Source organism: Balaenoptera musculus, chromosome 10, assembly GCF_009873245.2.
Source record: "Balaenoptera musculus isolate JJ_BM4_2016_0621 chromosome 10, mBalMus1.pri.v3, whole genome shotgun sequence".
Lineage (NCBI taxonomy): Eukaryota > Metazoa > Chordata > Mammalia > Artiodactyla > Balaenopteridae > Balaenoptera > Balaenoptera musculus.
Genome location: NC_045794.1, coordinates 93000994 through 93016581, shown reverse-complemented (window position 1 = coordinate 93016581; position 15588 = coordinate 93000994). Strand labels below are relative to the sequence as shown.

The 15588-nt window shown below is 54.3% G+C and overlaps 1 protein-coding gene across 2 annotated transcripts; it reads left to right on the top strand.

The window, feature by feature from the left end:
* The first annotated feature begins 484 nt into the window (after nucleotides 1–484).
* Nucleotides 485–14493, top strand: FOXRED2 (FAD dependent oxidoreductase domain containing 2). 2 transcript variants are annotated; one of them, XM_036867545.1, is made up of 9 exons: nucleotides 485–561; nucleotides 1184–1732; nucleotides 3441–3692; nucleotides 3814–4077; nucleotides 4435–4601; nucleotides 7252–7417; nucleotides 9327–9568; nucleotides 10764–10934; nucleotides 13748–14493. In XM_036867545.1, exons 2-9 carry the CDS (start codon nucleotides 1185–1187, stop codon nucleotides 13999–14001), a joined length of 2064 nt encoding a protein of 687 aa, XP_036723440.1. In that variant the 5' UTR covers nucleotides 485–561; nucleotide 1184; the 3' UTR covers nucleotides 14002–14493. The 2 variants fall into 2 exon arrangements, with proteins under 2 accessions (XP_036723440.1, XP_036723439.1); XM_036867544.1 differs by having other exon boundaries at nucleotides 527–699.
* The last annotated feature ends 1095 nt before the right edge of the window (nucleotides 14494–15588 follow it).

Here is a 15588-nt window from a genome sequence, read left to right as displayed (position 1 = left end):
GGCCAGTCAGCTATTTACATTATATTGGAAACAATCCCTGGCCTTCCTGTTCTGGTGGAAGATCCAGTCAGTCCTGTTTCTTAGTAAACAACAGACAATCATTGTAGCGAACACGAGTTAATTTGTTTATCTGTCCTGGCTTCATTCACCTGGTTTCCGGTCCCAAAGTACTGACTACCCAACTAGTCTTTGGCTACCGTAATGGAGTGTAACAGCCGGGATTATCTCCAAAAGTCGTCTGCTCCCGTGCCTCCCTTACACGTGGAAAGACACAGCTTTAAAGAGCCCCAAGCCACTTGCCAGATTTGATCTTCACTCGGGCCACCTCCTGCCAGCGCGCGCCGGCCGGCGGAGCAGCACGTGCGCGACTCTCGCGAGCTATCCGGAGCCCAGGACCCGTCAGCCCAGCCCGCATGACGCGCGCCGCCACGTGACCCCGCCCCCTGCCATTGGCGGGGCGGGAGGGGCGGGAGGGGCGGGGCGGGCGGGGCCGCTGCCGTGGCGCGGGCAGGCCGAGCGCGGCCTGACTTGGCTGTGGGCTGTCTACGGAGCGGCTGGGAGGTTCGAGCTCTGTGCCGGGGGTGGACTGGCGGGCCGGGGAGGCGGAAGCTGCGGGCGTGGGCACCGCGCACGCGTGGGGAGCGGCTCCCTGATTCAGCGCGCCCGAAGGAGGGTGGCCTCGCGCTGCTCCGCGGGCAGGTGTGCTGGGGCATCCCTGTCACGTGACCGAAGAGACCCGGGTGTGGGACGGGGTGCCTGCAGACACCTCCTTCAGGCTGGAGGCCGGAGCGCGGGGGCGTGGCCAAAAAGACGTGACCCTCGAGGGTCTGGCCTTGGGAGGCCCTAGCGGGGTGTTGGGCATCCCTGGAATTAGGGGAAATTGGAGAAAACACCCAGCCTCTTATTACCATGGCAATAAGGAGTCTGGCGCCCTTGGGAACTAAGGTCCTGAGGGAGATGGAGGGGCTGGGGACTCCTGGGGGGAGCCCAGATCCGAGCTTGAAACGATGGAGTCAGGGCAAATGAGTTCAGAGGTCCTTGGGTTCTGGTCCTGGCTGCGCCCCAAGTCGCAGTGAGCGCTCCGGCAAGCCCCTGCCTTTCTGGGCCCCCAGTTCCTGGCTCACGTCCGCGGGCCTCGAGGGGCCTTCGTGGTCCGAGGCCTCACCTCTCTGGTCTGCCGTAGGATGGGCCTCTCCGCCGCGGCCCTGCTGTGGGGCCTCCCAGGGCTGCTCCTGACCATCGCCCTGCACCCGGCTCTCTCCCCGTGCCCCGCCCAGGCCTCGGTGCCCGCGCACCGGGACTACTGTGTCCTGGGTGCCGGGCCCGCGGGGCTGCAGATGGCCTACTTCCTGCAGCGGGCCGGCAGGGACTACGCCGTGTTCGAACGCGCCCCGGGACCGGGCAGCTTCTTCACGCGCTACCCCCGGCACCGCAAGCTGATCAGCATCAACAAGCGGTACACAGGCAAGGCCAACGCCGAGTTCAACCTCCGCCATGACTGGAACTCTCTGCTCAGCCACGACCCCCGGCTGCTCTTCAGACACTACTCCAACGCTTACTTCCCCGATGCCGGCGACATGGTGCGCTACCTGGGCGACTTCGCAGACCGGCTGGGGCTCCACGTGCTGTACAACACAACCATTGCTCACGTCACTCTGAACAAGGATCAACGGGCCTGGAATGGCCATTACTTCATCCTGACCGACCAGAAGGGACAGGCATACCAGTGTAGGTAAGGATCCAGGCTCCAGAGCTCACTTGCTGAAGCCAGTGCCTTCCCTGGAAGAAGGAAACCCATTGGTTGGCCCGTAGGTGTGGGAGAAATGGGAGAAAAGAGGCATTTCTGACCATCCTTGCTCCCACTGAAATCCAGTGCTGAGAGGTTCAGTTCAGCCATCATTTCCCAAGTGTTTCCTAGAAATGTATGTACATACTTGAACATTCTGACCATTTCTTTCCTCCAGGGTTTTTCGGTCTTCAGTATCTTCATATTCACTGAAGGACTCCAACATTGGGTATTGAGCATTGTCTGAGCTTATGCACCCACAAAACCCTTTTTGTAGAGCATCTCCTAGAACTTGTGTTCCCCAAAATACATTCTGAGAAGTGCTGGCAAGTGTCCAGCAAGTGTTAGACAGGCTCAGTAGGATTTCTGAACTGAATGAGAGGGAGGGCCAACAGGCAGTGCTGCCAGGATTCAGTTTTAGCTCGCTTTGACTTGGGAGAAAGCTTAGCATAGTGTAGAGAACCCAAATTCAGAGTTATATGTTATACTGTGTTCGTCTAATCCTCACAAGGACCCTTTGAAGGAGGTTCACTGATCCCCATTTTATGGATGAAGAACTGAGGCTCAGAGAAGTTAAGTAACCGGTGCTGTGTCACACAGCTAATAAGGGGCGCAGCTGCCACTTGAGCTCACATCTTCCTGACTCTGAAGCCTGTGTTCTTAACGCTGTGCCCGACTGCCTCTCCCTTCCCGGCCGTCAGCCTAGCACCTGGCTCCAGGCAGGTGCTCGATCACGGTTCATTTTCTCATGCCTTTTGCCAGAGGCTCAGCCTTGCTCCTCGCTTGTTACAGCCCAAGGAGAGAAGGGTTGGGGCAGTTTGGACCCTCGCATCTTAGGCAGCAGTGCTACGGTGTAGGGGATTCAGATGTGAGCAAGTGGACAGGCCAGAAAGCAAGGGGCCGCAGAGGCTTCTCCAGGCCACCCGGTCCTGTTTTCGAAACTACCTTGTGATCAAACCGTTCCTCTGCAGGCCGACAGGGTCCAGCTCCCAGCTTGTCCACCACAGGATTGTAATCCCCACCAGCAGAAAGAGCAAGACTCTGGAATTAGGCTGACCTGTGGTCAGATTCTGGCTCTGCTGTCTAAGGAGCTGTGGAGGTCGTGGGCCCACGTGGAGCCTGCATCTCCTCGCCCGTAGAGCAGGCCGAATAACACCAATGCAGAGCTGCTTTGAGCAGTAAGATGAGGCAGAAAGCACTTAGTACAGGGCCTCATACACAGTCACCACTCAGCAGATTCTGCATCTGCCAGGCAAGTAAGAAAGGGGGAAGCAGAACGTCTAGTTTCATTTTCATGACTAGGGTGGTACTTGGTGAGGCTGCCATGTTCAAAATTAAGTGAATTATTCCATTTCTCATGGCGTCACCCTCTCCAAAGTCAGAAAGTAAAACTAATTCTCACGTTTGGTATAATCCCAGGAAGGTGTAAAGGAAACTGCACCCACTGGATCACTCAGTGAGAGGCCAGGGTAAAGTCTCCGATGCACTGGGACAGGTCAGGAGGTGGGTGAATAAATGAATGACCTGCTTTCTTTTAGGAGCCAGCAGTCTGGGTGAGGCGGGCGAGCCAGGCGGCAGGTCCAAAGAGGGATTTTCACTTCGTGGTCTCATAGCTAAGAGGCTAAGCCATCCTCCCTCTGTCCCCCACCTGCAGCGTCCTTCTCGTGGCCACCGGCTTGTCAGTCCCCAACCAGGTTGACTTCCCTGGCTCTGAATACGTGGATGGTTATGAGTCCGTGTCCGTGGATCCCAAGGACTTCGTGGGTCAGAATGTGCTGATCCTGGGCCGGGGAAACTCGGCCTTTGAGACGGCGGAGAACATCTTGGGTGTCACCAACTTTATCCACATGCTGAGCCGCTCCCGGGTCCGGCTCTCCTGGGCCACCCACTACGTCGGCGACCTCAGGTATGCTGGGCAGGTACTGTGTGTGCTGTGCTGCCAGCCCCTGACCCCCACCCTGGTCCCTGAGGCTCCCTTACCCGGCACAGACTTCTTTCTCTCTCCTGACATTCCCCTTGGGCCCCAGGGCCATCAACAATGGCCTGTTGGACACATACCAACTGAAGTCCCTGGACGGGCTGCTCGAGTCTGACCTGACGGATCTGGCCATTGTGAAGGACCACGAGGGCAAGTTCCACGTCACCCTGAAATTCTTCCTGGAGGAAGGCAACCGGAGTGCCGACGCCGTCCCCCTCCCCCAGGACGATAACGACAACTTCGCCTTGCGCGTGGCCTACGACCGGGTCATCCGCTGCCTGGGCTGGAACTTCGACTTCTCCATTTTCAGCAAGTGAGTCCGAATGGAGGGGAGGAGCTGGATCTCTCAGCAAAGCCCTCTGGTCAAGGCCCAGGTGGACAAGGAGACGGCAGAGGGCTTGAGCAGATCCTCCTGTGCCATCAGGTCACACAGGGACCCAGAGCCCAGCCTCCAGTGCGGCTTGAATCCTGGCTCTGTCCCTGACCCACCACATCTTTAACGTGAACCTCAGTTACTCTGTCTGCTAAATGGCCATCGTCATACCCGCCTCCTAGGGTCATGGTGTGGTTAAAATTTGAGCAGGAATGTAAGCACTTAGCTCAGTGCCAAGCCTGTAAAAGGTGTTTCATACATAGCAGCGATTTTATTCACAGCCCTTTCCACTCACAGGTCCCTCCGACTCTCTGCAGGGGGTGAGCTCAGCAAGAAGTACCCCCTGGTCAAAGCCAGCTATGAGTCCAAAGGGAGCCGGGGCCTCTTTGTCCTGGGGACTGCCAGCCACTCCGTGGATTACCGGGAATCTGCTGGGGGCTTCATCCATGGATTCCGATACACAGGTGAGCCCGGCAGAGAGGGCCGCTGTCCCCAGACAGAACCGTCCCCAGGGTTTGTAAAGACACGCCTGATTCCCTTAAAGCAGCCTTAAAGGGATTACTTATCAGCAGTTGATTGTCACAAATTCCCTGTGGGGCAGGCGGCAGTGGGTTTTCTTGGTCTGAGGACACATCTAGAGAAGTACCAGATAAGGTGTAAAAGTAAGTACATCTGGGGGTGGCGTGTTACCCGCGTCACCATGATTGGCAAGGATGCTGAGCTTGGGGCTGCTAACCTGGGGAAGCAGCTGGGCGGTCTCAGGGGTGAGGCTTCATAACCTCCCTAAGCCTCTGCTGGCCCTCCCAGATGCCAGAGTTGTAAATGAGGTGAATTCTTCACCCCATAGAGCTGTTGTAAGGACTAAATAAGGTAATATCTGGAGACCGTGGAGCTGTAAAGCATTACGTACACATAGACTCTTTGGGTACCAACAAATTTCAATAAAAATTGCAACTAGATTATATCAGCTCTCTTTCAAAACTCTCGGTACTAAGGGTACCAATTTTCTGCGCTCTGGGTAGCCCGTTGGATGGGTGCTTTATTGCATGACGAGTGTTACATGGGCCAGTTAATTTGACCATGAAAACACCATAAGGGTCCTTCATCCTGATGTTTCTATATTTAATTTGATGCCTCACTTGCCTTAATGCTACTTTTTGCATTTCACTCTCCTTCCAGTTTGACAGGGAAAGATAATCATGCTTTGCTGTTGATTTCCAGATGATATGTTTTATACCCCTTGCATGTGGTCAGGGAAAGAAACCGAGAATGTTAGCTGTCTGTTTACCAAAATATTTGCAAATGGAACACACACACACACACACAGAATGGGAAGAGTCATCTCTCCAGCTGTGTCCCCAGCAAGAAACCCTCCTCACGTTCCCCTGCATGTCACCCTTCCTGCACCTGCTGTCCTGACAGGTACTGCCCCATCTCTCTTGCTTCCCTCTGTCCCCTCATCTTTCCCCAGCTCACGTTCTTAATTCTCCCAACAGCCCCATAAGAGACATCCTGTTATTTCAATTCCATTTTTCATAGAAGGAAACTGGGGCACAGAGAAGTTAAGTCACTTACCCAAAGTCACCCAGCCAGTGGATGGCAGAGGTGGCATTTGAATCCACACCTGTCTGACTTTGAGGCTCCCAGCTGACCACTAAGCTTCAGGCAAGTGGGAAACAATCCTGGATGGACAGGCCACCAAGAGCTGTGGTCACTCCTACTAGCTGGGGACCCCACTAGAGGGAGGGGCAGTGTGACTGTACACACTACATCCTGCCCGACCTTGCTCATCATTCAGCTGAAAAACAGGTCCCCAAGGGAGACAAGTAGAAAACAGCAAGCCAGAGTAAAGCAAGATGAAAGATGGTAACCTCAGAAGGTAGGGCCTGCTGGGAACCCTGCCCCTCCCCCTCCTGTCTCTCTCCAGTCCATCCCAGCCTCACTTGCCTGACTTGGGACCTCTTGGTCTCTCCTGACTGGTCTTCCTGCCATTGGTCCCTCTGGCTTCCCATCCAGACACTCCGGTACCCACCAGAACACTGTTCTTTAAACGGAAAAACCTCCAGGGGCTCCCCAGCCAGGTCCTCGGCGTGGCATCCAGAGTTTCGTGCAGCCGGCACCAGCTCGCCTGCCCAGCCTGGCCCTCGCCTCCTTTTCAGAATGTGCCAGTTTCTCAAGGTTTTATGTCTTTGCACCCATGCTGCTTTTGTCAGGCCCCCTTCCCACACTTCCCTAGCTGTGTAATTCCTCATCCTTTCACAAAACGCAGCATAACCTTGTTTCCTCCAGAGAACCAGATGTCTGTCTGTCTGTCTCGTGAGGCTGAACATCCTTTCCTGTGACCGTTGGTCGACCCAGTCTCCCAGCGCGTGAACTGTCTGTCTGTGTCCTCGCTGTTACCGGATTTGGGTGTTGTGTTGATTCATTTCGAGGAGCAGGCACCTGTGTGTGGTGCCCCAGTGTCACAGCTGTGTAAGGGCAGCCCCAGGTACACAGAAAATGTCCCCCTGTTGTTTGAGATGGCTGTTGCTTTTCTGTCCTTCCAGAGATACACAGAGCATCTCAAAGTAGAACTTAGTAACAGATGTGGCTTTCGGCTGTGAAGGAGAGGGAGCAGTCAAAGGTTTTCCATTTGGGAGTCTCTGATAGACATGGGGACTGGGGGGAGGGGAGAGGTTGCAGAGGAAGGCTCTAGGTCTGGTTTGGACGCATCACATGTGAGGTGACAGTGGCAGGACTTCCGTATGCAGATGGCCTAAAGCAGAAGCAGGCAGTCTCGGGCCTGGGGACCAAATCCAGCCGTGCCCGTTCATTTCGCGGTCTTCTACGGCTGCTTTCCCACCAGAGGCAGAATTGAGTCAAGTGAGAGAGACCGTCTGGGCTGCAAAGCCAGAAACACTTCCCATCCAGCCCTTTTCAGAACACACGTGCGGACCCTGCTCTAAAGGCGTCTTCTTGGAGCCGCGCATACAAGCGTGTCCTGAGTGCAGAGCTGGTGGGGCGGGCATACAAGCGTGTCCTGAGTGCAGAGCTGGTGGGGCTCTGCGTCGCCCCCTGGAGGTGAAAGATAACATCTTAAGGGCAGCATGCCATTCCTCCCTCTGGCCATTTCAGTGCGTGCCGTCCACCGGCTGCTGGAGCAGCGTCATCACGGCGTCACCTGGCCCTCCACCCAGCACCCCATCACGCAGCTGGCCAGTGCCATCATCCGGCGCGTCAACGAGGCTTCTGGGCTCTACCAGATGTTCAGTGTGCTGGCCGACGTGGTCCTGTTGAAGGAGTGAGTAGTCCAGCCCTCGCCTTCCCACTGCCCCTCCCCCTCCCACCCCGTCTTGCTCTTCCCTTCCTGTTGCATGTGTGGAAGAGCCCAGTGGTTCTTTGCTAAGATGAAGATGGCTGGTGGGGTGGGCAGGGAGGGTGGGGATCAGTCTGTTCTGGGGAAATCAGTGAAATCAACACCACAAGCTCTACTGACGGACAGACAGACACGTGGGTGTGCTGCAGCTTTGCCACTTTCCACCCGTGTGATCTGGGGCAAGTTAGTCTCTCTGAGCCTTTCTCTCATCTGCAAAATAGAGCTAATAATACCTACCTTGCAGGACTGTAGGAAGGAGTAAAGGTAACTGGTAGAAAAGTGTCTGGTACCAAACAGATGAGCAGTGAACTGCAGTGATGACGGATCACCACCTGCGTGGGTGTAAGAGCTCCTTGGGCCAGACCATGTCAGCTCCTTATCAATCAAGTGATAAGCAGCAGATCACAGAGGACGCTCCCTGAGAAGGAAACCATGCAGAGCAGGGAAGGGAGAAGAGCTGGGGGTGGTGAGCGGTGGGGCTGGTTCTCAGAGGGAACAGCCTGGTCCAAAGCCAGTGAGTGCAGCAGCACATTAAGTTCAGGGACATGCAGGAAACTCAGCGGTGCTCAGAGCAAAACCCCCATCACCCTTGACTCCTCTCTCTTTCATACCCATTCACCGCATTCACAGCATCCGTAGGTCCCTGTGAATCAGCTTTACCTTCAAACTGTGTCTAGAATCTGCCTCTCACTAGCGCCCCCACTGCCACCTTGGTCTGGACCATGAGCATCTCTCACCTGCACTGATACAGCAGCCTCTCACCTTTGACCCCATGGTCTGCTCTCAACATGGTGGCCAGAGTGATTTTTTTTTTTTTGGCTGCTGGTGCGTGCGGGCTTTTTCTAGTTGCGGTGAGTTGGGGCTACTCTTCGTTGCAGAGCACGGGCTCTCGGCATGCGGGCTTCAGTACTTGTGGCACGCAGGCTCAGCAGTTGTGGCTCGTGGGCTCTAGAGCGCAGGCTCAGTAGTTGTGGCACACGGACTTAGTTGCTCCACGGCATGTGGAGTCTTCCCGGACCAGGGCTCGAACCCGTGTCCCCTGCATTGGCAGGCGGATTCTTAACCACTGTGCCACCAGGGAAGACCCAGAGTGATTCTTTTAAAACTTGAATCACTCGAATTCAGCTCTGTTCAATATCCTCCCAAGGCCCGCAGCTTCCCTTCCCAGCCCAGATGACACCCAGCATTCCCATCGTGGCACACACGGCCCTCCTAGACCCGCCCCCGCCGACTTCCCGTCCCCTCCCCCTCGGCTCCACTCCAGCCACACAGGCCTTCTTCCTGTCCCTTGAACATGCCAAGGTGTTCGCTCCCTCCTAGGGCTTCTCCATCACTGGTCTCTCAGCCTGGCTCCCCCTCTCCCCAGATACCCACTCAGGTTACTCAGCGTCTTGTCTTCTCTCCCCCGTGTAAGTCAGGGCTCAGCTGTAACAGTAATATTCAGGTGAGACGCGCAGGCCTGGTCAGTGTCTGCACGCCGTTTGACGGGCGCTTCTAGGCAGGAGAGGCAGGTGCACGCACACGCCACACGCACGCACACGCCACGCACACGCCACACGCACGCACACGCCACACACACGCACACGCCACACACGCACGCACACGCCACACACGCACACACACACCACACGCACGCACACACCACACACGCACGCACACGCCACACGCACGCACACGCCACACGCACGCACACACCACACACGCACGCACACGCCACACGCACGCACACGCACATGCCACACACGCACGCACACGCCACACACGCACGCACACGCCTGTCACCTCTGCCGCAGCACTGAGGGTCTTACCCCTGCCGTGTTGCCCCTGTCCCCAGGAATGCCACTGCTTTTGAGTACCTGGAGGAGTTCCCCATGCAGATGCTGGCCCAGCTGGAGACAATCACAGGAAGAAGGGCCAGGCACGGGCTCTTCGTCATCAATATGGAGTACGGCCGGAACTTCTCTGGGCCCGACAAGGACGTCTTCTTTTATGACCGCTCTGTGGGGCACACGGAAGACGCCTGGCTGTCTAACTTCCTCCATCCTGTCATCTACTACTACAGGCACCTCCCCACTGGTGAGCTGGGTCTCCGCTCTCCCCCGAGCGAGGGCACTCCTCGGACCCCAGCGCCATTAAGCTGTCATGCAGCACCCTCAGCTGACAGAAGGGGGGCCGCTAGGGGCTCTGCCTAGAGCCTAAATGGGGCAGATGGTCCAAGAACGATAAATGCTATTCCCAGATTCTGGCCCACACATCGACCTGGGCAGGCCACGTGTGGAGCGGCGTGATCACCTCCAGGCACCACGTCGTCAGAGGGGCACTGTTGTTGCTGTCTCCAAAGGAGGCTGACCGTGGAGTGGGGAGCGGGGATCTGGGGACTGACTCTTAGAAGGAACAGGGAAGGGAAGGGGAACTGGTTAGCACAGGAGGGGAGCAGGAGAGCTGGGCAGTGTCCCAGGGCCGTCCTTTCCTCGCTGTGTAACCTTGGACCATTACTTCACCCCGCTGAGCCTCAGCTTGCTCGGGTGTGACATGGGGGTGGCCATGGCACCCTCCTTGTAGGATGAGGGTTAATGAGATGATACAGCACAACGCCAGCATGGTGCCTGGCACGGAGTAGCTACCAAATGATGACCAACCTGGGGAACACGACTCCTGCTTCCAAACTTGAAGGGATGTCCCCTGGAAGAGGATGATCTAAAAATAGAGGCCATTCCAAGGGGCGGAGATAGTGTCCACAGGTAGAAGTGACAGGAGCGCAGGTTTACGTTCACGCTAAGGAGCAGCTAATCGTGGAAGCTGCCGAGGGTGGGATGGGCCACCTCCCAGAGTTTCCCGAGGCAGGGGTGGTCATGGCTTGGTGCCCTGTGGCAGGGACACACGGAAGGGCACCCACCAGGTAGGAAACTGCACTAGAGGGGCCCTAAGACCCCTTGGATGCAGGACCCCGAGTCTCCTCACAGAAAGGCCAGTTTCAGAGCAGTCACAATAGACCTCAGTCCACGTAAGTCTTAGAAGCAAACCAAGTTCAAGTGACTGGTCTTAGTTGTGCCCGCTGACAGTGCAGGGGATGACTCTGGTCTCGTCCCTCTCCCTCACGTCCACCTTCCAGACATTCGGAAGGACAGCTGAACGGGCTGACCGTGGCCCATGCAGAGGTGCATCAGGAAGGCTGAGCGCAAGGGGCTGGGGGGCAGGCACCCGGGACGTGGCCCCGGGAATGGAAGCCCCGCGCTCGGCTCTGACATGACGCCCCTTCTCCTCCCCACAGAGCAGGAGGTGAGGTTCCGCCCCGCAGGCTGGCCTCTGCCGCGGCCCACGGCCATCCACCACATCGTGGAAGATTTCCTGACGGACTGGACGGCCCCGGTGGGGCACATTCTGCCCCTGAGGCGCTTCCTGGAGAACTGCTTGGACACCGATCTCCGGAGCTTCTATGCAGGTAACTTAAGTTTCCGGAAGGACAAAGGGGCTGAGCTGGAGGGTGAAGAAGACCGGGTAGGTCCGTGCCCTGTGGAACTTTAGGATGCGCGTCTAGAAACCCAGACCCAAGACTTCCATCTCCTACAACGGGAGGACTCGGTGTTCACAGAAACCCCCTCCCAGTACAGCACACCTGCAAACACTGAATAAAATGTCTTTTTTAAAAGACTGGCAGGAAAATAAGGGAACTCCCCAGAGGCCAAACACCAAGAAAAGCACAAACCCACCGCTGGATGAGGGATACCTGCTGACTGTCAGTGGCCTGGAGCCCGGGTAACTGACCAGCACTTGGAGCTGGGAGGACAAGGCTGGAGCAGGGTGGGATGTCTGTACAGAGACCTTTAAATAGAGCTGGGATCTCAGTAGGTAAAGCAGAAGGCAGAAAGTACTCCCGAGAGAGACAGAGGAGACACATGCTTTTTGGCTCTGGGTAGAGTGGGGGGGAAAATCTCCCCTGAGAACTTCCATCCACTAGGCCTCACTCATATGAGTTTGGGGCCAAAGTTCACACTATCGTTGTGGTGCAGAAATCACAGAAGTCGATGTGAGTCTTCTGTGAGGACACATACCTTAATACTAGGCCTCAAAGAATTCCCCCAGATAAAGTTCCCAGGAACATGAACTCCCAAGCAGAAATCACTTAACACGTAAGGATACAAACTACCATGAGGGAGTGTCAGCAGAAGCAACACACTGTAGGATGAAACCTACAAAGCCTGTGGGAAATGGAATGGTCAGAGAGAGGATGTAGAGTATGTCCAAAATCTGTAAGTAAATAAAAGAGAGATTACTGAAAATGGAATGAAAGGGTAGGACTACCAAAATTGGGCAGATTTCAGAAAGGTCCAAAAGGAACTTCTGGAAATGAAAATATAAATTTGTAATTAGAAGCTCAATGTCAAGGTTAGTAGCACATTAGACAGAGATGAAGGGAAAATTGGTGAACTGGATGGAAGATAGCTCTGACAGTCAAACCCAAAGAGGGACCTGGGGAGAGAAGTCTCACGATCCAGAGGGAGAACTGACCAAAACAAGCCAAATTTTTGTCTTTTTTTTTTTAACCCCCTGAATTACCAGGATACCCACTCTTTTTTTCTGTCCAGCAAACATCTGTTGAACAGTGATTGTATATCACGCACTATTCATATCAAACCAGGTTAGAGACAGTCAGTCCTCGGCCTACGGGGCAGAGAGCAAGTGTCCTTCTTTCATCCCTCAGTCTACCTTGAAATTAAAAGGTATATATTAAGGGAGATGGCTTAAAACAATACTTTAAGTTAATAGTCTAAATGTATGTAGATGCTCAAACAGGGGTAATTCATAGAGCAGAGCTAAGCAGCTTTGAAGTACTAGCATTCTGCAGACATAAACTCTGACCATACACATGAAATTACCCACTATAGGCCTAGAGACCTCAGCTGCAAAACCTCTGTCTGTTTCTCGAGGTTTCAAGAGTACACAGAAATGCCAGTGCCTGTTAGGGAGTGTATTCCTACCCTGAGTTATGGCTCCTGCCGACCCATCATCACAGGCCCTGCAGCCTCCTGGCTCCTACTCCCTAGATACACTCACCAGTACAAGCCACTAAGTGTCACTGCCTTGAACTTGAAGGAATCCTCTCCACAAAGGGCCAGCTGGCAGAGGGTGGGCTTTCCCTCCACCTGGTTAGTGGGTGTGCAGCTGCTAGTTCTGGACCCAGCTCTGCTGGGCTTCTCCACGCCCTGGCCCCTGCAGAAGGGGTGACGTATGTCATAGGAGGAGGTGCTTGCCGACAGGCCACCTCACTGCCCCTCTCCGTCCTCTCCCACATCTGCTATCTTCCCTGCTCAGAGAGGATGGTCATGGACCATTCTGGCAGGGGCCCTCTGTACTGTGAGTCAGAGGTAAGGTAGGAAATAGTTTTCCTGTGGCACCTCACAGCCTGGTCACTCGTGTGAGCCTTACAGCATCCTTTTGTAATGTGCCCATTCACTGAGGCGAGAGACTCGATGGTTTTCTGACACTCACTACATCTTCCCATCCTGTCTCTAAATCCCTTAGAAGATTAAGCCCACCTCTGTTTCATCCTTTTTATTTTTTAAGTCAAAGTTATATAAGTACTTGGCTAAAAGGCTTTTTTACCCACTTCCATTCCCATTCCCCAGAAGGAATGACTTCGAGCTCTTCTGGTTGTCTCTTAATATTTCTAAATAACACGTATCCACAGCTCTTTCTTCATTGATCAGATTTGACCTACACACCAGCTTTCTGCTGTGGCACAGACGAGGGTTTAGCAGTTTTATCTTTATGTCCCCCACAGTGCTTAGAATCGTGCTTTACACACAGTATTTGCAGCTCAGACATTGTTGCGGGAATAAATGCTTGCAGGGAACTCTGAGCTCAAAATGGAACTGACCACCAAGTTCCCAGCCCCGCCGGGGTGGCTCCTGGAAGAGAAGGCTGAGGGGCTGCTCCCGGGTGGCTGAGCGCCCACCCCGCTGGCGCCACGCACAGCAGCATGCGGGCCTCCCACCTCTGGGAGCTGAGCCGTCTCTGGTTTGCTTTCCTCTGGAGCCTTGTTTTTCCAAAATGTTGAGGCAGCCTCCCAGTCTTGGAACCTCAGGGAGGGATGAGATCCACGGCTACCCAGGTCAGACGTGAGATACCCAGAAAAGTCAGCTCCCAGGCTCAGGGGATGGAGGGAACCGGGTGAGGCCCCTGGGGCATTGGCACCCCCTCCCCTTGCACCTCCCCCCACACCTCTCAGCCCGACCTCCTTTTGCTTTTGTGCAGAGTCCTGTTTCCTGTTCGCCCTAACACGCCAGAAGCTGCCACCCTTTTGCCAGCAGGGGTACCTGAGAACACAGGGGCTCGTGGGAACCGAGAGCCTCCGCCAGCGCGGCGTGGAGAGTGGGCTCCTGTGGGACTATGCCACTGTGGGCCGGGGGGACAGCGGCCAGCAACCTGGCGACCACGGGCCAGGACAGCACCCTCTGGCTCCAGGGCCTCCGGTCTCGCCCTTCGACAGCAACAAAGAGGAGCTCTGATGGCCAGGCTTCTCCTGCCCAGGCCCACAGTCAACCCTGCTCTTTCCCCACGGTGCAGTGCTCCCACCGACGTGATTGCCGGAGACACCTCAGATCATCTCAGTGACCGCACCAAAGCCACACGGAGGGCACGTAAGGGCTGAAGGGCGGCCACTCGGTGGTCTCCCCTCCTGTTCGGTTCAGGGGTGCCTGGGAAGTGGGGTCCAGGGAAAGCATCTTCTGCCAGATGGAAGGGAGCTGCCTTCCACACCGGACTTGTCTGCAAATGAGCTGTCACGGAGCACCAGGCTGGCCTCAGTTCTGTCCCCATCAAGTGCCCAGTGGTTCCTTTTCCTTCCAGTTGTCGACTTAAAAAATATTCACAACCTAAAAGTTGAGAGTTATGTTTTATTCAGCGGGAATTTTTAAGACTTCAAACCCAGGAGGCAGCATCTCAAATAACCCTGAAAGAACTGCTCCGAGGAGGTGAGGGGGGAGCCAGGTTATATAGAAGTTTTGCAACAAAGGGCAGGTGGTCTGAACATCAAAAGATTATTGTTAATTAAAGAAAACCAGATATCCCAAGTTTAGGAATTTAGCGCTTTTCTACCTATGGGAAGATGCAAGAGTCTGGGCTCACTGAAGTCTTTCCTTTGAAATGCACCTCAGCTGTCTGGGGCCAGTATCCTATGTTTTCACATCCTGAGTTTCCTCAGGGCTCACCGTAGGCAGTGGCTGCAGTCTGATGGCTGCTGGATGGCAGGTATTCTTTCCTTCCTGAGTTCCCTCAGAGCTCACCAGCTCACATCAGTGGTGGCTGCAATCGCTGGTGAGTGTGACATCCTTTGTTTACTGATATAGCGGGAAATACTCCATTTCTCAGATCCTCCTCTTGGTTGGAAATTTGACCAATATTTGGGAGGCATTTCATGACCAAATTTTGTCCCACGGCACTGGGAGGCGCATCCCAGATCAGGTGAAAATTTTTGTTGATGTGTCACTCCAGGTGCTAGTTTCCAGATTAGGCCCTGTTGATAATTAAAGATTCTCTGGATCGTCTGTCTTACTAGTCTACTATGATCCAGGAAATGTTTTCCCTTGTTGCTCCTTCCCGTACCTAGAATCACACTATTACAATTATTCTATAAGAGCCATAAATATTCTATAAGAGTCATTACAGTTATTCTATAAGAGTCATAAAAGTCATCTGTTTCCTCAAGGTGTTTAGCCATCATCAATTTTGTTGGAGGCCTGGTTACACACTGGGTACTGTAAGAGACAACAATCTTATGAAACAGACAGGATATAAGTAATGCAGCTAGTAATACTGACAAAGTCATAGTGCAGCAGGGAGACACGAAGTATAAACAATTTGGAAACAAAGAACAAATTAAAACAATTACTAGTATAACTAGTTGTAATCCAGTTGCAATAAACCATCAAGTCCACAGGAGGGCCAGCTGGAGAGGCCAAATTTTGGCAGGAACAGGTAGAGAGAAAAAGAAAAATGTTTCATCTTTGTTTACAAAGGTATACCTTATCAACTTGTTGTACATCATAGCATAAGAGAAAAGGTTTTTTCTGAAAAACAGATTAAAGATGGTATAT